Source organism: Puma concolor, chromosome D4 (assembly GCF_028749965.1).
Source record: "Puma concolor isolate L17-30 chromosome D4, mPumCon1.1.hap2, whole genome shotgun sequence".
NCBI lineage: Eukaryota > Metazoa > Chordata > Mammalia > Carnivora > Felidae > Puma > Puma concolor.
In genome coordinates, this window is record NC_141679.1 from 50,939,824 (window position 1) to 50,962,295 (window position 22,472).

The 22,472-nt window shown below is 43.2% G+C and overlaps 1 protein-coding gene across 3 annotated transcripts in view; it reads left to right on the forward strand.

Moving 5' to 3' along the window:
- TEK (TEK receptor tyrosine kinase) overlaps positions 1-22,472 on the forward strand; it is a 118,587-nt gene that overhangs the window by 45,542 nt on the left and 50,573 nt on the right. For all 3 annotated transcript variants that reach the window (XM_086685424.1, XM_025919889.2, XM_086685423.1), the window contains exons 2-9: positions 315-626; positions 10,272-10,382; positions 11,259-11,411; positions 14,976-15,107; positions 15,428-15,568; positions 16,550-16,678; positions 19,959-20,110; positions 21,722-21,866. In XM_086685424.1, coding sequence (XP_086541550.1) covers positions 315-626; positions 10,272-10,382; positions 11,259-11,411; positions 14,976-15,107; positions 15,428-15,568; positions 16,550-16,678; positions 19,959-20,110; positions 21,722-21,866 — 1,275 coding nt within the window. The remainder of the gene's footprint in view (positions 1-314; positions 627-10,271; positions 10,383-11,258; positions 11,412-14,975; positions 15,108-15,427; positions 15,569-16,549; positions 16,679-19,958; positions 20,111-21,721; positions 21,867-22,472) is intronic.

Sequence of the window (22,472 nt, forward strand, 5' to 3'; positions counted from 1 at the left end):
CGCGGTCCGTGAGTTCGAGCCCCGCGTCGGGCTCTGGGCTGATGGCTCAGAGCCTGGAGCCTGTTTCCGATTCTGTGTCTCCCTCTCTCTCTGCCCCTCCCCCGTTCATGCTCTGTCTCTCTCTGTCCCAAAAATAAATAAACGTTGAAAAAAAAAATTAAAAATAAATAAATAAATAAATAAAAATAAAAAAATAAAAAAAAAATAAAGAAAGACTGCTCCCTAGCTATTTTTAGACAGGGCTTTGTAAAAATCAGCTCATCTGTGGGGCCATGGTAATAACCTTCCTCATAGATTATGTGCTTTCTTTTTAGGAACAGTGGACAGTGCCATGGACCTGATCTTGATCAATTCCCTACCTCTCGTGTCTGATGCGGAAACATCCCTCACCTGCATCGCCACTGGATGGCGCCCCCATGAGCCCATCACCATAGGAAGGGACTTTGAAGCCTTAATGAACCAGCACCAGGATCCACTGGAAGTTACTCAAGATGTGACCAGAGAATGGGCTAAAAAAGTCGTTTGGAAGAGAGAAAAGGCTAGTGAAATCAATGGTGCGTATTTCTGTGAAGGGCGAGTTCGAGGAGAAGCAATAAGGATACGGACCATGAAGATGCGCCAGCAAGGTAACATGCCCCTTAGTCGTGGGCAAGTGAGGTGTGCTGAGACTCACACACAACTTTTGTTTTGGCAGTTGCTCACTCAGAGACTGGGCATGAGCTGTGTGAGTGTGGAGCTTGAAGACCTTGTCTGCCTCGTTCCAGGCGTTGCTTGTCTTTGATACATGTATAGCACTAGAGATAAAAGAGACTGGCCAGTCCACTTCTTGCACATTCAGCCCCTCCACTAGACACTGTGCCTAGGTCATGAGATGAACTGTATTATATTTTGTACTAAGAGCTTCATGACCCTTATGGAGATCTGAACAGGTTACACGTATGTAATAGAAAATCACAGTCATGGAGACAACTAACTGTCCGTGCCAAAATATTGGCCGTTTTGAGCTTTCTCATTGAGTTTTCATTTGATTCTTTGTTTTGCTTGCCCCTGAGTATTCTTAACAGAAGTGAATGTTTTCAGGGGAAAGTGTGGTAGAGATAAGAAATTTTAAGGGGAAGCATCTATCAATAACTCAGCTTCATTGGTGACTTAATGTATCAGTTTTCTGGTGCCACAGTAATGCTGTGTGTCACATGACCTCAAACCGCAGTGACATACAACAGCAAGCACATATAGCTTATGAGTGTAAGTCAGCGGGGCTGATAGGTGGCTCTGCCATTCTCGAGTGGGCATTCCCACAGATGGATGTTGGCTGCCTGTAGGCTTATTATGCTGGCCTTGGCTGAGCCAGCCTGGCTCTTTTCCATGTGTCTGTTATCCTTTTGCAGGCTAACCTAGGTATATTCTCACAGAGATGGCACAAGAGCCAGAGAAGAAAGGGAAACACACAAGGCTTCTTGAAACCCAGTCTCAGTAGTATATACTCTCACTTCCCTCTCATTTTTTATTGCCCAAAGAAAGTCAAACAGCTGAACCTAAAGTCAGAATGGATGGGCATCACACAACCAAATGGCAAAGATTATGGTGACAGGGAGGGATGAAGAACTGAGGCCCTTTTTGCAGGTGGTATACTGTTCTTGGAAAGAGACCATGATTTCATTTTGAAAGTTGAATAACCACACTTAGCTCACAGAACACCAGAGCTTTGAAGGGAGATGTTGAGGGCCTTTTGCAAAGGGCGCAGGGGGGGGGCTGGGGGCCAGGGGGGAAGGGGGGTCATGTATAACTCTTTGCTACCACTCCCCAAGGCAGTGATGTGATAGAGACTTTCTCCCAAGATACAAGTGGCTCTAAGCTAAATCTTTAGGCCAATCCTGATGGCAGTTGGAGGAGACAGTGTTGTGAACATAATTTAACGATTCTATTTTACCCCAGGGCTCCCAGGCCTGGCCAGGCAGGTAGACTTCTGGCATCTTGGTGCTGCCTGCTGGGAAGATGGTACAGAATTCCAGCAGGGATGACCTTTCCTTGTTCTGACTCAAATGATCTGGCCACTCAGTCATCAGCCCTTTTTACTGGGCTGGTCATACCTTTAGTGAAGGAGTCCTTTCCAAATTGATGTCATCATAACCACAGGGACTGTGGCCTGCGAATGTGTCATTTCTTGAGATAATGACTGTGTGAACTCTTCGGGGTTTGGTTTGTAATCATAAAACTGATCCAGATAAATAACACACTTCTACACATTTCTCTTATTGGCAGGTGGTTGTTGTTGTTGTTTTGTTTTGTTTTTTGCTTTTGTTTGTTTTTTTATATATAGGAGTCTGCATTGTTTTAGACCAGTGTTTCTCAACACTGAACGTGCTTATAAATTTCCCATAGATCTTGGTAAAATGCATACTCTGGTTCAGTAGGTCCTTGAGGAGAGTCCTGAGATCATACATGTCTAACAATGCCCCTGGTGATCAGGTGCCTGTGGGCTGTGGACCACACTTCCAGTAGCAAGGGTGGAGAATTAGCCCCAAGCTGGGGTCCACCTGAAAACATTTCTTTGAATTTGCTAACATTGGTAATTAGAAGATTTGAAGGCAGCAAGCTCATTTTCAAGTCAAAAATGATAAAATTGCTATTCATGACAAATGAAGGAAAAGGTTTTCTTAGCAAAACTGCAATGTTCACCTTTAGATGACACAAGGGTGAGTGGGAAAAGTGCACAGCAGACATTCCCAGGAAGGCAGCTCTCCGCTGAGGGGAGAGAGTTTGAACAAAGGGATGTGAGGTGTGCCAAAGCTATCATGGCTAAAAAGTCAACTCTATTATTTTTTGCCTGTGTCATTCGGGATTTGACCTGTGTAAAGAGTTATGTCTCTTTGCTGATAATTCCCCATTCTGAATGAAGATAATCTGAGATTTGTCCCCAGTGGCTTCATAGGAATGAAATATGAAGTGCTGCTGTGCTCTTTCCGGGCTGGCTTGGGGCTGAACTTGACAGTGTAGAAAGAAGAACCTGTAGAGAGTATTCAATCAGAACGTTGGGAGTCAAAGACCAATGACTGTTCCAAACTGACAGTCAAGGCCAGCACAGGTAAAGGAGAACTTAAATTCAGTTACATGAGGTAAAAGCAGACTTGATAATGTGGAGATGATGCCTTTTAGGCTCCTTTCCCCTGACTTTTAATTCCATCTCCACCATTTATCAGCTCTGTGGCCTTGGGCAAGTTACTTAGCACCTATTGGTCTCTTTTTTCATCATTTGTGTAACGAGCACACTAACAATACCTTCAAAACTGTATTCAGTTTTAAATAAGGTATCTACCAAAAGCCAGTTCCCATGAGTGCATTCATATTAAGATTTGATTGACACCACAGATGTGTTGCTAAAAGCTTGGGTGACATGAATCATTGTAGAATAAGTTACATAATAACAATAGCAGTTTGTAAATGTTGGGAATGGAATTTGAAGCCAAGTGATCCGACTGCAGAGCCTGTGTGGATGACCACTGCAAGACCCTCGGTATATCCCTCCCACTTACTGTGAACCGCCCTCCCCGTTTCCGAACACTTGTTGGGAACAGAACAGTTCCAATGGAAACCCTGCAAAGCAGCCCAGGGCACAGTGAAGGTAGTTTGGGTGGGTTTGAGCTTGGCTGTGCAACCAAATGGTACCATGGAGGCAAGTTACTTCACTGAAATCATGTTTCCTCCTTTGAAAAGCATCACCAGGATAGAGATTTTTCCCTGTACATTTGAGGATCAAATGAGAAGACCACCAACCTATCTGGCTCATTGTAAACATTCAATAATTATCATAGTGTCCTGGAATAAGCAATAATTAAGTGAGACTATTTTCTACTCAGTTGTGGAAAAAATTGAATACCATTCATTAACATAATCGGTATACAAAATTTATACAAAACAGAAAAATAGGTTGTACTTTCTTTCCTGCATTCATTTTTTTTAATGTTTATTTGTTTGTTTTTGAGAGAGAGAAAGAGGGTGTGTGCACAAGAGGGGGAGGGGCAGAGAGAAGGAGAGAAAGAGTCCCAAGCTGTGGGTTTGCGTCCCCACGATCTGTGAGATCATGACCTGAGCTGAAATCATGAGTCAGATGCCTAACTGTGACTGAGCCACCCAGGTGCCCCCTTTCCTACGTTGTAATAACAACATCTCAGGGTGGTGAAAGGATTCTCTATCTTTTACCGACCATCCAGTAGCTGAAATACGGTGTGAGGAAAGTGATATCCTTTATGTGAATCAGGAAAACCTCTACAACAGTGTCTTCATGGTACTATTAATTCCCTAGTAACACATAATGGGATCTCAGAGGTGTCTGCCCAGGGACACAGCAGGATAGGATAAACATGTATCCCTGCTTGCTGCTGACTCGTGCATCTGGGGAGGAAGTGGAAAATCCATTTGCGATGTGCCAAAACATGCTTAATTTGGCTCACACACTCCACATGGCCAAACTGTTTTTTATCAATGGCATCATGCAAAAAAAAAAAAAAAAAAAGCAATTTGTTCAAACCTCCTTGGTGATTTCATTTGGGGGTCGGGAGGTATAAATGAAGTTTGAAATATTTTCACATGCAAGCGGCTGTCTCAGAGTTTTCCATCAGGAGGAAACACAGGTTATTTCCTTCCTATTTTCATTCGAGAAATAACTTTAAGAACATCAGACCTTCCAAACACGATTTGTGAAGTTGACAGAGAGGAGCCATTTGTATCTAAATAACACAAATGAATGTGTTAAAAGCCTAAAGAAAATAGGAACATTTGAAATCCGACCCATTCATTTATTCTTTCATTCCACGAGTATTCTTAGGTGTCTCTTTGTGTCACACATGGGAGGTACAGCGATGGTAGCATGTCCTGAGTGTTTACCCGCCTGACATTCCCCCAGCAGCTTTATATACATTACTGTATAATTAAGTCTTTACCAAACGTGTATCTGGTGCTGATTATTATGACCCTGTATTAATAGATGAGGCCTTTGGCTATTGTAACTTAGATGCATTCACACACCTAGTATCCACTGTTGGACCTAGGAAGGATAACCCAGGCTGATCCCAGAAGCCAGGCCCTAACCCACTCCCTGTGCTGCCTTCCAAAACAGACGTGCCCTTGTGTCCAGGAGGGTTCAGTCTAGCAGGGCAGCTGTGCTGTTGGGCCTGGAAGGGGAAAGTGCAGGGCATTTGGAGAACAGCCTTGGGGCACTTACCCTGGGGGGGGGGGGGGGGGGCGGAGGGGAGTAAGGCCCCTGGAGAAAGGGACATCTACATGGAGACTGAAGAGGAGTGGGACTTGGTGAGACACAGGGAAAAGGTAGGAGCAGAGGAGGGAGGAAGCTCATAACTTGCCTGGGAGTGGTCACGTGGTCCACTGCAGCCTGAACATAGTTCACAATGGCTGCAGTTAAGAGCTAAGGCTGTGGGACTGGAATAAGAGGAGTGTGGAGAGTGGGTGTGGTTCAACAAGTGGGGGCGTCTTGAGATTGTGTCTCAACTTTAACTCTTACTGTCAGGAGGCCTGGAGTAAGGGGCTAAGTCACCCTTAACGCCATCTGCCACATGGGTAGACACCGGAGACAACATCTTCACAGCACTGTCGCAAAATTGCACAAATAATGGACATGAAACTACCCTTAGTCTAACATGAACGGAGGTACCCAAAATTGAACTCAATTATTTTACATCCCTGAGAAGCCTCTTTGTTTATAACTGTTACTATCATCGATTCTCTTCTCCACCCCTTAAGGAAAAAGTGGATCATGTTCTTAGTTAAGTTCTGTCAGTTAATTAGCCCATCTAAATCATGTTACTCAAGTCATTTTTGAACCCAGGCCCTAGCAATCTCATTTTTAAATGAGGTAATAGGACTTCACAGCCTTTTGAGTGCTAACGTTATATAACCTAGGACAGGCTTCCAGAGCTGAGTTACCTAGTTCAAACCCTGACTCTCCCATGAAATTGCTGTGTGATTTTAGACAAGTTACTTAGCCTCTCTGTACTTTAATTTCCTCATTTGTAAAATTAGGATAATTGTAGTAACTATCTGATAGAGGTATTATGAAAATTAACTATGTGTGAAGTCCTTAGAAAAAGTAGTGCCTGATAGTAGGCACTATTATTTATTTATTTTAAATCCAAGTTAGTTAACATATAGTGTAATAATGGTTTCAGGAGTAGAATTTAGTGATTCATCTCTTACATATAATACCCGGTGCTCATGCCAACAAGTGCCCTCCTTAATGCCCGTCACCCATTTAGCCCATCCCCCTACCCACCTCCCCTCCAGCAACCCTCAGTTTGTCCTTTTTAGGTAAGAGTCCCTTATGGTTTGCTTCCCTTTCTCTTTTTATCTTGTTTTTCCCCCCTTTCCCCTATGTTCATCTATTTTGTCTCTTAAGTTCCACGTATGAGTGAAATCATATATTTATCTTTCTCTGACTGACTTATTTCCCTTAGCATAATACATTGTAGCTTCATCCACACTGTTGCAAATGGCAAGATTTCATTCTTTTTCATTGCCAAGTAGTATTCCAGTGTGTGTATGTAAGGAAATGTAGTGCCTGGTAGTAGGCACTATTGAAAGGTGCTTACGGTTGTCACGGTACAGTCAAGTCACATGACACTAGTCTGTGTGTACTGTGTGCAAGCTGGGCTCCTGCATCATCAAAGTACAGCATGGAAGGTTGCAGACCCCTTTATTAGTACCCGGCAGAGAACAGTCGACCTCGAGCCAGGAATGCAGGACGTGGCAGGTTGGACAGCAGTGGAACTCTGCTATGATTGTTTCTACCTAAGGAAACAGGAGCTTAAAAGGCACAAGGTCTGTAATAATAAAAATCCACAGAGTGGGGATGGGGTGGGGAAGAAAAGCCCCATTGGAGTGGAGCCTCGGGGAATCTGTATTCCTTTTCAGAATACAATGCTGAGTGAGAAGTCTGGGGTTAGCTAAACAGTCTTCACACAAAGGGGCAGAAAATATAAACAAACCACTTAGAAAGGAACAACAGCATGAAATGGTCAGAAAAGATTCTCACAGGCGCCCAGGGTCATGTCTCAGAGAGCAGGAGCTGCTACTGTTAGGATTGCTCATGGACGCATCTTGTCAGAGTGAGAGGGTGCCCCGTCAAGTCCCCCTGCCAGTCCCTGCACGGCTGATCCATGTCAGTACCAGTGAGCAAGCTGCCGCTCATGTCCATCCTGCACAGCTCAGCACGGCAGTGTTGCTGTTGGTTTATATTTGGGCAGGATACTGGCCTCTTCTAAGTACCCACGGGTTTGGCATCCATTATTTAATATTCCTAACAACCTTTCAGAGTAAATACTTTGGGGGCGCCTGGGTGGGTGGCTCAGTCGGTTAAGTGTCCAACTTCGGCTCAGGTCATGATCTCGTGGTTCACAAGTTCGAGCCCCGTGTGGGTCTCTGTGCTGACAGCTCCGAGCCTGGAGCCTGCTTTGGATTCTGTATCTCCATCTCTCTCTGCCCTTCCCCTGCTTGCACCCTGTCTCTGTCTCTCTCAAAAGTGGACAAACATTAAAAAATAAACAAAGTAAATACTTCTACTTCCAAATTACAGACAAGTAAGCAGAGATGTTCACAGGTTAAGTAACTCATTCAAAGAGGTCTAGTAACTGGCAGAGGGTGGCTTCAAGCCCAGGACTGTCCTCTTCCAGAGCTCATGGTGCCCTTTGATCTATACCATTCTCCCTCTAAGGTTGCCCCATGTCACCGTGTCATTGCCTGCACCAAAGGCATTTATGTGGGTGTCCTGGCAGGGCATCAGGCCTGGGTCAGCAGGCACAGAGGAGAATGGGCAGCTGAACCAAAAGCTGAGACCTTCTGAGTATAGTTCAAGGCATCTTCTGCCCTCACAGGGTAGCTCTCCAAGCCCATGGTGTGCATAGTACTGAATCAGCCTCTCTCAAGCCACCTCTCTGAAAGCCACAGAAGCGGCAGGAAGGAAGGCTGATTCACCCAGTGGTCCTCAGCAGGCTTGGTCCTCGGCTGAAACTCCATAGCTCTCCAAACCTTAGTGTACAGGGTGTTTTGCTATTGATTTCTAATTTAGGTGCCTCCTGGTCAGAGAATTTGTTCTATAGGATATTGTGTCTTTTTATTTATAGAGATGTGCTTTGTGGCTTAATAAGGGAGGCAATATGCCTGAACGTACGCTCACATAGCTGGGTATGGGGATCCATGAATAGCCAACAGATCTTTAATTGTGTTATTCAGATTTTCTTTTCTTTTTTTTTTTTTTTTTTTGTCCTTAGTAATTTTTGGTCTGTTTGTTGAATCGGCTTCTGAAGGTTTCTACTATGCTTGTGGATTTGTCAGTTTCTTTCATTCTGTCAGTTTCTGTTTCATGGATTTTGAAGCACTGTTGTTATAGATGCTTATACAAGTTCAGGATTGCTCTTTCATTTTTTTTTAGAAGTTTATGTATTTATTTTGAGAGAGAGAGGGAGAGAGAGCATCCCAAGCAGGCTCTGTGCTGTCAGCGTGGAGCCCGACTTGGGGCTCGATCCCACAAACCATGAGATCATGACCTGAGCTGAAATAAGAGTAAGACATTGAACTGACAGAGCTACCAGGGTGCCTCCCATTTTTCAGTCATTATGTAAAGATCATATTTATCCCTAAAATTTAGTTTTGCCTTGAAAGTAAATGATGTTTTTCTGATATAAATATTGCAATACCAGCTTCTTTCAAATACTGTAAGTCTGGTGTCTATTTTTCTCACCCTTATTCTCAATTTTATGTGTCATTACATTTAATGTGTAGCTCATGAAAAAAATAGATATTTTAATTCATTCTGAGATTCTCTGGCTTTTGATGTATATTTGGCATAATCTATATTTTCTTTATGCTGTGATTTTTATTTGGACTTATTCCTCTCCTTTTAGGTCTTTTTATTTCCATTCTCTCCTGCCCTCCATGTTTAGGAAAGTTATAGATTCTTTTTATTTATTTACTTTTTATTTTAAAGTGAGAGAGAGAAAGATTGTACAAGTCGGGGAGAGGGGCAGAGGGAGAAGGAGAATCTTAAGCAGGTACCACACTCAGTGTGGAGCCCCACATAGGGCTAAATCCCACGACCCTGGAATCGTGACCTGAGCCAAAATCACGAGTCAGACACTCAACCAACTGAGCCAGGCAAGTGCCCCAGAAAGTTGTATATTCTGATTATCTTCTCCTAGTGGTGATCCTTAAATTTTAAAAATTGGCTTAACTTGTATGTCAGTTATATCTCAATAAAGCTGAAAATTTTAAAAATTGGCTTACCTTAATAGAGACTAAAATTAATCACACCTCCATTCTTGTAATTGTGGCTCTCTGTAGATTATGGTGTAAATTAAGGGAATTCAGAAACTGTTGTGGCTGGAAGAATGTTAGAACATGTTATTCACACATCTTGTCCCACAAACCAAGAGACCCGGGCACTGTTATGTTCTAAGGCTGACACAAAGACAGATGTTTCCAAAATGGTTTTATAAGCCAAATGTGCAGTAGCTTCCCCAGTGTCCTTCCAGTACTGCCCAGTCCCATAACTGTGTCAGTATATGTGTGTGTGTGTGTGTATTGAATTATATATTTATATAGTAATATATATCTAATTATGTATTTATAATTATGTAACAAACATATAATTATATATATATGTGTATGTGTGTGTATACTGGGTCCCATCATTGCCTTAGTGTTCAATATTCCATTATTTATACCATTAGTAATAAGTCCAGCATGATGCTAATTCCATTTGAGAAATGCTTAGGGCATTCTAAAGCAATTAGAATTATCTGGATCCCCACAATGGAAAAGGACCACCACCCAGAAGGGACAAGTCATTTGGCAAATGTTTAACCATTTCTATTCCTCTCCACTCTGAGAAAACTTGGTAGGGATTGGAGAAGGATGGCTGATTCATCGTTTTAGTTTATGATTAATCTCAGGTCTTAGTTTGATAACACATATTAATCAGCATAAAGTCCTTTTCTCCCCCAATAGTTGTATGGGAAAAAATGTGTATATGTAGGTGGTGTGTACATTCTTACAGTTTTACAGAGAAAATGACTGTTCCTTTCATCACATTCTTCAAAACCTTAGTGAAGTTTGAAACCCATTAGTTGTCATTGTCTTTTAGATCCTACACTTGAGCTGACTCCTGGCAAACGCTCGCCCTCATCTTCTGAATTCGTAGTTCAGTTGCTCCTGGAGAAAGTGTGTCCCCTCATCTCACTTGTTTGTTTTCTCTCTTTTAAAAGCTTCCTTCCTACCAGCTACTTTAACCATGACTGTGGACAGGGGAGATAACGTGAACATATCTTTCAAAAAGGTGTTGATTAGAGAAGAAGATGCAGTGATTTACAAAAATGGTGAGTATGTGTTTTGTTTCCTTCCAGCACCATGATGTGAGACATCAGATAACGCAAAATATGTTGTTGGATCATTACCCTGGTGCAGTCTGGTGGGCAGATGTTTGAAGTAAAGCGCTATGATGCAAGCCCATTGAATTTTATTAAAGAAGCTCTAATAGGCAGTGTGGTTGGTTGCTTCATCAAGCAAAGTACAGATTCATATACATATATGAATGTACATACATTTTGTATTTATGAATGTGTAATATGGAATTGTGAATGTACAATAAAACCCCATCATGATGTGATAAGTGAGGTCCCAAATCCAGCCATGTAAAATGTGAGGTTGTTTGATTGAGAGGTTAAGGAGATGACCAGGCTCAGACTGGGAAGCCAACTGGCAGTGGTTCTGGGAGTCCAACTGTGCTGTACAAATCTGTCCAGGTCCAACTATGGGTTTGGCACCACCTGGTGGCAGTTGCCGGACCCAGGTGAAATATTGATGGGGACTATTCTGAGTCCTATGGATGGATGGGACTTCCAGATTGGTGTAGTGATTCTAGGTATTTATCTCCTGGTTACTTGGTTTGTTGGCAGGGGTACCTTTGCCTGTTCATCTCTCCCTGCAGAAGATAAGCACTTTAGCTTTACCTCTGTCTTCGTATGTTTGGTGGTAGATTGCGTAGACTAAACTGTCTGCTCTCTCACCGTACCTTTCTCACTTTTTGGGAGAGCATTGAATAGCTCAGCCTTTTCATTCTTCTCCTACATCCACTATGCTAGAGCACATTTTCTGTATCCAGTCAGGGAGAGCTGATGAAGTGGAGAGGCCAGATGGGGAGACAGGAGTGTCTGCGTGTGACCCACTGTTCTCCACCTTTCTCCCTTCACCAGGTTCCTTCATCCACTCAGTGCCCCGGCACGAAGTACCTGATATTTTAGAAGTGCATCTGCCTCATGCTCAGCCCCAGGATGCTGGAGTGTACTCAGCCAGGTACATAGGAGGAAACCTCTTCACCTCGGCCTTCACCAGGCTGATAGTCCGGAGTAAGTGATTGAGAGGCCACAGTCTGTGATGATTTGGTTTTTAGGATTTTTAGTTACAAGTAACAGAAGCTGACTCTGGCTACTTAAGCAAAAACCAGGGATTGGTTGAAAGGATATTAAGGACTCTTAAAAATTGGTGGAACAGCTGACAAGCAAGTTTCCAGAAAAGATAGGCCCCAGGAAGGATCTGGGGCCCAGCATTGGTGGGGGCAGATGGACTTTCTCTCTAGGATGCTACTCTTAGCCTAACTGTGCTTCAGCAGTGTTTCTTTTACTTCCAAAGTTTGAATTCCCAGGGTAAAGAATCAGACTGGCGTAACATATGCTAGATGTCTACTGGCCTAGACCAATGAGCTATAGTCAAGTGCGGAACCACTTACCACAGTGCGGGCCCTAGGACCTCCCACTTGAATAGCAGCATCATTCCATAGGAAGGGGGAATCACAGTGAGTTGGGCAGTCTCCCTGAAAGGTATCTGCTACGTGGGGAGGAATTGGGTCTTCTAGGTAGGTCTAATATGTAAACATTAAGTCTCCTATAAATCCCACACTTTCCAGATCATGTAACACTCAAATGGGATTTCTGTTTTCATGTTTGAAAAATGTGCATGAAGTAAAACTAGTAAAAGCTCCCCCACCCTCTTACAACTACCAAAGTGGGGAGTAACCATCCACCATTAGTTTTTATAAGAGATTGATTTATAGAGAGAAAAACTTGCCTTGAATTTTCCCGGCTCTGCCAAGCCTTCATGCTCTTAAATACCCAGGCCTAAGTATTTGGGCCACTCTGTCATTCTAATGATCGGAATCTCTTAACTCATCAACAGTTTTGCTTTTGCTTTGCATTATATTCATTTATTCATTCGTTTGTTCAACAAATGTGTATTGATCATAACTCTGTGTCCAGCATTGTGTTGGTATGAAAATACAAGGATAATAAGATGAATCCCTGTCCCCTCGGAATGGTAGTAGAAGTATGAAAAGTGTGGTTCATCTGGTTTGGTCAAGTGAAATCTGCTTTTATCCCACTGCTCTCATGGAGAGTCCAAATGGCAAAAGCACAGTTTATCTTCATTTCATTTAGATGTACCAGCAGTACTCAGAGTCTGGGGTATGTAGGCACATTTTCTAGCAATATCAGAAACATCAGATGTTGACCTATGGTAAAAGACTTAACTTTCTTTTTCTTATGTTTTTAAAATTTATTTATTCTGAGAGAGAGAGTGAACGTGCAAGTGGGGGAGGGGCAGAGAGAGAGAGAGAAAGGGGGGGTGGGGCGGGCAGAATTCCAAGCAGGCTCCGTGGTTGTCAGTGCAGAGCCCAACCTGAGACTTGATCACAAACCTCAAAATCATGACCTGAGCCGAAAACCAGGAGTCGGACGCTTAACCGACTGAGTCATCCAGGTGCCCCTAACATTTTTTTTTTAAATGTGAAAACAAACACAACTTAATGTAGACTAGAATTTGAAACTCACCTGATTTTTAAAGATAAAGTGAAAGATTTCAAACACATTTTGATCTCTAGCTTATACCTTGAGATTGCTAGAACACATGTTCATTCCTTTGCTGTTTTTAGGAGTATTTTGGTGGAAGTATTTGAGAAGCATGGATAATATCTAAAATCGTTCTAAGAAAGTTTGAGTTAGGCTACAACCCATCCCATTTAAGAGTATTTTTCCCCAGTATGATTTATTTGATATTTTAAGAAATGATGTAAAGGGGCACCTCAGTCGGTTGAGCGTCCAACCTCAGCTCAGGTCATGATCTCACACTCCATGAGTTTGGGTCCCGTGTTGGGCTCTGTGCTCACAGCTCGGAGCCTGGAGCCTGCTTCGGATTCTGTGTCTTCCTCTCTCTCTGCCCCTCCCCTGCTCATGCTCTGTCTCTCTCTGTCTCAAAAATAAAGACATGAAAAAAAATTAAAAAAAAAAAAAAAGAAAAGAAATGAGGTATAGCCGAAGGCATTTGTCCATTTGTCATAACTGTAGGGTGTCTCTCTAGGATGAATTGAAACCTAGGAATAATCGATGCATAAAGACTTCGTGTTAAAAATCACACCGGTTATATCTATAGGATTTCTCTCCAATATAAATTCTCTCTCTGACAAAAGATCTCTCACAACCATTGAGTTTATAGGATTTCTCTCTGTATGCATGAGTATTTGGTTTCCTGAAATATAAAACCTCAGGGTGTTTGAAGAAAATCATAGAAGCCTGATTGCATACTTGTTGCTCATCAACAAACTCTTTACCTGGCTTCTTCATCCCCAAGAGGTCACCCCAAGTCTTTCCCCACTCTTTATTCTTTCACCCTTGCCAGGATTAGGGGAGAAGCTGGGACAGGTCTATAGAGAAGTATATAGTTAGAGACATAGTTTAATATAAGAGGAAGCCCACTATCATCTCCATAGGCTGCCATCATTAGTTTTCAACATGTGCAGATAACATGTGGTCTGGCTCTCAAGAAATCACTAATCGTGCAGAAGTATTTTTCCCTTTATATATTAAGGCATGTAAATATTAGCTTTTAGACATTTTGTAGCTTTATCTATTAAGTGGAAGTCTGTAAGAAAGGGTCTGGGTAGACAGTCTTCCTGCTTATTTCAGAGAAAATACTGATAACCAGGAGTTCTTGCCAAAGCAGTTATAAAGTTACATCAGCTGTAGGCACAGGTCCAAGCTTACCACCGTGAGACTAATATTCAGGGATAAAGACACTAGTTGCTTTCAGATGAGAAGTTAAATTCCTGACCACAAAGGGTCATCCAAATCCCCCTGAGTTTTTTCCCTTACATCAGAAGGTGTCCTTGGATGTAATTAACCATCGAAAATCACCTGGTGCGATTTTCCATGAAAAAGAATCTAGAAGCATTTTACCATTCTTGTATTTTAGGTTCTGTGTGTCTTGCTTCACTTCTTGAATGTTCTTGAAAAACTAGGTGAATGCTACTAGCTTCTGCTTGCTTTTTTAGCTGACTCTTTGCTCTACGTACTTTAGACTGGAGGTTTTCACACTCTGGCATGCATTATCTGGAGGACTTGGTAAACATGGTTGCTAGACCACCTCCAGGGTTCTCATTCATTAGGTCATGGATGGGGAGTACGTTTGAGGTTGGCATCTCCAGCAGATTTCCAGGTACTGGAGAAGCTGTTGGTCAGGGATCACACTTTGAAAACCATTGCTCTATCTGTAACCATTCCCGCAGCTCTTGAACACGCCAGGCTTTCCACCCCTATCTCACTTTTGCTCGGAACACACTCTGCAGCCTGTCTTCTTGGCTAATTACGTGGTCCTGCAGATTCAACTCACACACACCTTCTCTGGGAAGCCTTCCTGTGTATCCTCTTCCATCCCCAAGACAGGATTAGATACTCCTTGTCTTTATTTCGATCCTTATTTCCTGTTTCCATGTCTGTTTTTCATATAAGACCATTAACTTTTAGAGAGCAAAGATTATCTTCATTTACCAGTGTCCACTAAAATGACTGACAGGTCGTGGGTGCCCAGTAAATGTTGGCTGAGTTAATGTGCTCTACTCACCAGAGCCTTGTTTTCCTTGAAAGGATGTGAAGCTCAGAAGTGGGGACCTGAATGCAACCGCGTCTGCACTGTTTGTATGAACAACGGTATCTGCCATGAGGATACAGGAGAATGCATTTGCCCACCTGGGTTTATGGGGAGGACATGTGAGAAGGGTAAGTCAAGAGTACTTGTTGAGTAAGTTGTAGATTTCAAAAGCCGTCATTGCTGGATTTAGAATTCGAACCCTGGACACAATTGGGAACAGAAACTAAATGGCTTGTGTTAGGCCATATGGTAACTTGGTGTGAATTGGAAAAAGGTATCCTTTCCTAGAGGTGCTTGATTGCCGGCCACTGAAAAGCTGTCCATGCCACAGCTGAGATTGGCTTATTTTCCATATTCACAAGCCTAGGAGAGACCCTTTAAAAGAAGACTCCTACATTCCAAGGGGTTGACTGTTTGACTGTGAGTCCTCTTTTCCTTCCCCTCCAAGCTTGCGAACTGCACACATTCGGCAGAACTTGTAAAGAAAGGTGTAGTGGACCGGAGGGATGCAAGTCGTATGTATTCTGTCTCCCAGACCCCTACGGGTGTTCCTGTGCCACAGGGTGGCAGGGTCTGCAGTGCAATGAAGGTACGTACCAGTCACACCCCTGAACAGAGAAAGTTCTAGCAGGTATACCAAGGAGGTCCAGCTTGCTGGAAATAATAGTGTGGGATATACCCGGGCTGTCCAGTCAGCGGCCCAATGCTGGGCTACAGGGTTTTGAATCACGGATGTTTTCATCCGAAGTTAATTATGTTTTCACAATTAAGACTCTGGACTTTATAGAATGTACTTCTCATGCATATCACCTGGGGTTCTTATTGAAACACAGGTGCTGATTCCATAGGTCCGGACTGGCACCTGGGCATCTCTGTTTCTAACAAGCTCCCAGATGGTGCTCATGCTGTTGGTTTTCAGACCACACTTGGAGTTGGAAGGCCATAGAGGATTTGTTTTTTCAGTGGGATATAAATATCAGGACTCTTAGGCCCGATCCAGACAGGATTTGGGATATGAAAATAGAGGAAGGTCTTTTCTTCTGTGGACCTTACTTAGGCAGTACTAACTTCACCTACTCAAAGGGTCCCTCTGCCCTTTCTAAAATATACCTTCCTGTTCAGTGAGACTGAGTGGTATGTGTTTCACATCTTTCAAGTACGGTTTCACACGTCCTGTGATACAGTAGCTTGCCACGAACACGCAGTCAAGGTTGCCAGACCCTCTCTCATGAATGCTAATATGGTGAATTCACCATAGCTCCAAGGGTTGTCAGTATTTACCTCACAAAATCAGCTGCTTCCACATCTGCCATATTGAGAACTATGATGGAGTCCTGGTGATTTGGTAACAATGTTCTGGTGCAGAGCAGTTCAGTAGAAATAGAAGCAAGCCGCATATGTAACTGATAACTTTCTCGTAGTCCTCTTTAAAAAAAGTTAAAAGTAACAGTGGATATAATTTTTAGGATTTTATCTCGCCCGATAAATAGCTTAGACAAAACTAGCCACCCACAGCCTTAGTTTCCCCCTTCCCCCGTGGTAACGGTGGTTCTGGTGTCTTTGTCTGCAGCGTGCCAGCCTGGTTATTATGGGCCAGACTGTAAGCTTACATGCAGGTGCAGCCACGGGGAGACGTGTGATCGGTTCCAAGGATGTCTCTGCTCTCCAGAACGCCAAGGGCTCCAGTGTGAGAAAGAAGGTAAAGCAAGGTAACACTGTAGTTCGGGCCATGTTCAGCATGTCTGAGCTGAGCTTTGCTGGTTATAATTCTTGCCCCAGCAGCCCACATTCCTCAAGCCACTTCTATTTCCATCCTGAAGGTGGGAAGAATATATCCCGAGTCCTAAAGGACACCATTCTAGTTCTCTTATGCAGGCCCTCATTGTGGCCTTCGTTTCTCCTTCCACTAGGAGTAAACCATAGGCACTTTGTGGCACATTCAATGATGACTGGGTAGCTGAGGGCTCTGCCTACCTCTTGTCCCTTCTCTGGGACCAGTCTTTTCCCTGGATATGCACAACAGGGAAGAACTGCTTTGGAGGGATTTGGATGCAGGCTATTTTTGAAAAGCAAGATATAAAAAAGAAGGAAAAACAAAAAGATTACCCTCAAGATGAAATTTTAATAATTCTAGTTCAGAAATTACCCTAGAGCAAAACCTGACCCACAGACCAACTCCAGCCCGCTCTTTTTTTTTTTTTTAATGTTTATTTATTTATTTGGAGATATATAGAGAGAGAACCAGTGGGGAAGGGGCGGGGGGGGGGGGTCAGAGGATCCGAAGCAGGTTCTGTGCTGACAGCAGAGAGCTCGATGTGGGGCTTGAACTCATGAATTGTGTGATCATGACCTGAGCCAAAGTCAGCTGCTTAACCAACTGAACCACCCAGGTGCCCCCCAATCCACAATTTTTACAGCTTTATTGAAGCAGAATTTTTATTCATGAAGTTCATCCCTTTTAAATGTACAGTTCAATAATTTTTTTGGTATATTTAGGGTTGTGCAACCATCACCGTAATCTAATTTTAGAATGTTTCTGCCATACCAAAAGAAACCTTGTACCTACTGGCTGTAACCCCCATTTTCTGCTCCTCCCAGCCCCTGGCAACCATTAATTTACTTTGTTTCTGTAGATGTACTTATTCTTGACATTTCATAAACTGTAAGTGGAATTATACATTATGTGGTCTTTTGTGGCTGGCTTTGTTCATTGACTATGCTATTTTGAGGTTTAATTGTATTGTAGCATATATCAGTGCTTCATTCCTTTTTATTTCCCTACCATCTGTTGTTATAAAGAAAATTTTGGGGCGCCTGGGTGGCGCAGTCGGTTAAGCGTCCGACTTCAGCCAGGTCACGATCTCGCGGTCCGTGAGTTCGAGCCCCACGTCGGGCTCTGGGCTGATGGCTCAGAGCCTGGAGCCTGTTTCCGATTCTGTGTCTCCCTCTCTCTCTGCCCCTCCCCCGTTCATGCTCTGTCTCTCTCTGTCCCAAAAATAAATAAACGTTGAAAAAAAAAAAATTAGAATCAGAACAGATATGGGAGGAAAATACCAACGACTGTTTTCCCAAAGGCTTTGGCTGAGCTTTCCATGTTCACTTCTTTCCGCCATGTTCGGACTCTACTGCAGAGTAGGAACCTGGGAGAGTCTAGGAAGGGAGGGAAAGGTCTTGGGGCTGCCGGAGGATCGTGTTGAAAATAGGCAACTGAGAAGCTGAAGGATCTGGATTTTCAATTTTATGCCTGCTTTTCTGTTCTAAGTCTGATGTTGCAAAAGGCGTGAGAACCTCAGGCCCAGACCCTGCCCCCCTGGCTTTCAGAGAGCAGTCTCCTTCCCCCCAGTTCTGCTCTCCCTCCCCCTGCACCTCTGACAGCAGGAAACACAAGGCAAAGATGAAGGAAAGACTTCACTGGATTAAAAGTATGGAAGCACTTTTGGGACACCTGGGTGGCTCAGTCGGTTAAGCATCTGACTCTTGGTTTCGGCTCAGGTCATGTTCTCACGGTTCTCAAGGTTGAGCCCTGCATTGGGCTCCACTCTGACAGTGTGGAGCTTGCTTGGGATTCTCTCTTTCCTTCTCTGTCAGCCTCTCCCCAACTCGCTCTCTCTGTCTCTCTCTCAAAAATAAATACACTTTATAAAAAATTAAAATTAAAAAAAATATCAAAGCACTTTTTAAAATTCCTACTCGAGTACCATCTGATGTTGAAAAATCTGGTAGATTCTTTCTTTTTAAATTTTTTTTTAATATTTATTTTTTGAGAGAGAGACAAAGACAGAGAGAGCGCGTGAGCGTGGGGGAGGGGCAGAGAGAGAGGGAGACACAGAATCTGAAGCAGGCTCCACGCTCTGAGCTGTCAGCACAGACCCCGATGCAGGGCTCGAACCCACACACCGTGAGATCATGACCTGAGCCGAAGTCAGCCATTTAACTGACTGAGCCACACAGGTGCCCCCAAAATCTGGTAGATTCTAATCATAATCCCTTCAAGTCTACAGATATATCAAGTAATTACCTCTGCCGTTATTAGACTTCTTTCCCTCCTGCTCCATACCCTTTCCTCATCATAATCTGGGCCCGAGAAACAAGATATCAATATAAAATATCAATATTATGTTTACTGTGGCCTCTCCCTGCCCCTCCATAAAACAGCATGTAAGTCACTGCCGCTCTGGGGGCACTTACATCATCCACATTCCTCATTATGTGATGGACTGCTTTCTGCCTCGTTTCACGTTTACTTACGAAGGGTCTGAGGTTCTCAAATACCTTACGATTGAGAATAAAATTGTTCTATTTCAGGATTATCCATTCTACTACATAGGTATTCGGCAAGGAGTCGTGATACCCTTGTTGTTGCTACCGGAGACCTTTTCTTTCAGTATTGGCAGCAACACTTTTGATTGGTTGTTGCCTAGAAACCAGTCTGGGGCAGTTATAGTCTACTTCGGGCATGTAAATGTGAATGTTTTTAATCGCCTGCTACTTGGAGATTCCCAATCAATGAGACATGTCTTGTATATAAGAATGGAGGATCAGCAAATAGGTGGGGTCATGGGCTGAGTCAATGAGAACCTAGTTTTGGGTTTTTTTTTCTTTGCTTTTGTTTTTGTTAACATTTTCTTAAAAAGTAAAAGGAGCTGAAAAGTAAGGCCAGGGGGATGTGGCCATGATAATCATTTTAATACAGAGACTGTCCATCCCAGACCATGGAGGAGAGCAGGGCATTATGGCAGAGTGTGGACTCTGGATTCATACAGATCTGAGCTTGATTTTGGACTCAGAGCCTCAGTCTCCTCATCTGTAAAATGGGGAATATAAGAGCATACCCCCTAAAAGTGTATTATGTGATGATAAAATGATATAACATTTGCGGAGTTCTTACCTGGGGTGTAACTTGCTAAATGGTAGCTGCTTGTATTACTCTTGCTGCTGTGTTAAAGATTAGATGCCACAATGTTGTTTTCTTCATGCAGGCATGCCAAGGATGGTCCCAAAGATAGAGGATTTGCCGGATCACATAGAAGTTAACAGTGGTAAATTTAATCCCATCTGCAAGGCGTCTGGCTGGCCACTGCCTGCTAATGAAGAAATGACTCTCGTGAAGCCGGATGGAACGGTGCTCCATGTAAGAGTCATTCATAACCTGTCTCCTGACACCACTAGATGCTTTCTATGCAGTAATCCCCTCACTAAAGGCTAGATTCCACACAGGGCTTGTGTCCTCCTAAGCCAGTGTACTGTTAGCTTTGACAAAATGCCATGTCTCTGGGGAGGTAGAGCAGATTCAACACAGCCTGGCCAGAGCTACGGTGCAAGGTTGGAAATAGACCACCACAGTCTATCCACCAAGGCTGGCACTCATCCTGCAGAACTTTCCAACTGTGTGTGTTGAGAAGTATGTGTCAGCCTGTGCAAGGCTCGGCCCCCTGAACTATCCCCATGTTCTAACTTCTCCTATCAGGAAGAATGAGGTGGTCTTGTGGCCACCAAAGTGTGTGGCAAGGTAGGTGTGGCCCCATGAATCAGCAGGAGATTCGTGTGTTACCCCCCAGTGCTATCAGGAAATGGTGCTTTGATGACTGGTCTACTTCTACAATGCTTTTGGGAGCAAAAATTAGCAGTGTGTAAAAGAGGGGAGTTCAGCACAGTCCTTTTGACTCTAGATGAATCTGCTCCCACATTTCCTGTTCAGAAACCATGATCCATGGAATCCCTTGGATCTGAGGACATTCCTTGGCCCTCCTACTACTTCACTCTGCCCTTGCTGGCGCTCAGCTCTGGTTAGTGTGCTGTCATAGCAGTTCTTCTCTGCTGGAAAGGACTAAACAACTTCTCCAATATGTTTGCCTCTTTTCTCCCAACAATCCCAAATGCAGCACAGACAGGACTTCCCCAAATTTCTCTGTGTCACAAGTGATCAGAAAGTTGATGTATTTTCTTATCCAAAGATTTTGAAGTGGTTACCTTTTTTTTCTCTCAAAGATGATTGAACATCACCTTGACAATAGGGTAGATGTGAGTGACCTCTTGAGGGCAGGATAGGTAGAAAATGTGCCATTACTGGTGTCGACACATCAGATGTTCTTGATTCCACTCAAAGAATTCATTAGGTAGTGAAACAAACTGACAGCTTCTTCAAATCTTGTTGGCCTTTTCACGAGTTATTGGAAGTAAGAGCTACCATCTAGTGAGGGTCAACCATACTGTATACAACATGTTGCTAAGCATTACCTGTTCCCTTCTTGTAGAAGTGGAAATTGGCTGGGTGAAGTTGAGTAATTAAGAAATTGGTGAAAAGTGACAGAGCAGGGATGTGACTTGAGGTTCATTTGTCCTCAGAGCCCTGATTTTTCCCACAACACCACACTTGACAGCTCCTCAATCATTTTAGGAAGCCATTTTGTCCTCTCACCAGCCATCTCCGTATTAAACCGGGAAGGAACAAATGTTACCAGAAGCTCTTTAAAATAATTAGATTCCTAGCTTGTAAGTGTTTACCCCACACTCCCAAACATACAAACACAACAGCAGGATCTGAGAGGGCATCTATCCAATATAAACTTTCAGGGCTACTACAATAGCTTTGGAAATAAGCCAATGATTATACTAGCATTGCATTTGGTTTCTTAATCTCTCCTAGAAAACTTCTTATCAAACAATGAGGTGGGGTCAGTGTTATGGACCTTTCGTGTGTTTTGCCTCCCTAGAAGCTTTTATTTGTATTCATCCCTTCCAGCCAAAAGACTTCAACCATACGGGTCATCTGTCAGTGGCCACATTCACCATCCACCGGATCCTCCCCCCTGACTCAGGGGTCTGGGTCTGCAGTGTGAACACAGTGGCTGGGATGGTGGAAAAGCCTTTCAACATTTCTGTTAAAGGTAAGCTCCATTTTATAGAAGTAGAGCTTGTATCCTTTATGTATCATTGGGTGCTGCTCCAAGATAGAAATGTTATCTGAGCACTAAGATGACGTTAGGATATTTTCCAGGATAGGAAATCTTAACAACTTTTTATTTTTTTATTTATTTATTTTTTTTTATATATGAAATTTATTGTCAAATTGGTTTCCATACAACACCCAGTGCTCATCCCAAAACGTGCCCTCCTCAGTACCCATCACCCACCCTCTCCTCCCTCCCACCCCCCATCAACCCTTAGTTTGTTCTCAGTTCTCAACAGTCTCTTATGCTTTGGCTCTCTCCCACTCTAACCTCTTTTTTTTTTTTTTGTTCCCCTCCCGCATGGGTTTTTCTTAAGTTTCTCAGGATCCACATAAGAGTGAAACCATATGGTATCTGTCTTTCTCTGTATGGCTTATTTCACTTAGCATCACACTCTCCAGTTCCATCCACGTTGCTACAAAAGGCCATATTTCATTTTTTCTCATTGCCACATAGTATTCCATTGTGTATATAAACCACAATTTCTTTATCCATTCATCAGTTGATGGACATTTAGGCTCTTTCCATAATTTGGCTATTGTT